This window comes from Penaeus monodon, chromosome 24 (assembly GCF_015228065.2).
Source record: "Penaeus monodon isolate SGIC_2016 chromosome 24, NSTDA_Pmon_1, whole genome shotgun sequence".
Lineage (NCBI taxonomy): Eukaryota > Metazoa > Arthropoda > Malacostraca > Decapoda > Penaeidae > Penaeus > Penaeus monodon.
This window is the reverse complement of record NC_051409.1, coordinates 34,297,215-34,297,614: the sequence shown is the minus strand read 5'-3', so window position 1 is coordinate 34,297,614 and position 400 is coordinate 34,297,215. Positions and strand designations below refer to the sequence as shown.

At 34.0% G+C, this 400-nt stretch overlaps 1 protein-coding gene across 1 annotated transcript in view; it reads left to right on the top strand.

The window, feature by feature from the left end:
- LOC119588730 (zinc finger protein ZFAT-like) overlaps positions 1-162 on the top strand; it is a gene marked incomplete in the record, with an annotated part of 10,258 nt that extends 10,096 nt beyond the window's left edge. Inside the window, 1 exon segment of the mRNA XM_037937372.1 lies at positions 1-162. Within this exon segment, the coding sequence (XP_037793300.1) occupies positions 1-58 (58 nt within the window).
- Positions 163-400: the final 238 nt, after the last annotated feature.

Here is a 400-nt window from a genome sequence, read left to right as displayed (position 1 = left end):
GCAATGCATGGAATCTCTCAATATCTTAGACTTTATGTTAGACAATGTCACTGGATGAGTAGTCTGTCACTGGCTCACATGTCTGAGTTTATGTGCACATTTTGTATATTTATGAAGATGTAATCCCTATAGAAGTATCATATTAAATTTTTTCTACTTGAATTGTAACTTGTTATTTCAAGTCATCTTACTTGTGGTTTAAATAGGAATGAGAGAGAGATGGAGAGGGAGAAGGAAGGAGGAAATAATGAGTAAACGGATGTAAAAATACTGGGTTCCCCTTTCCATTTTATTTTCTAAATTGCTGATTCCCTATCGCATTTCTAACTTTAATTCAAGTAAGACTTCAATCAGCTTGAATAATAACTTTGAGAGACAATGGCAAGGTCAGAGGAAAAAG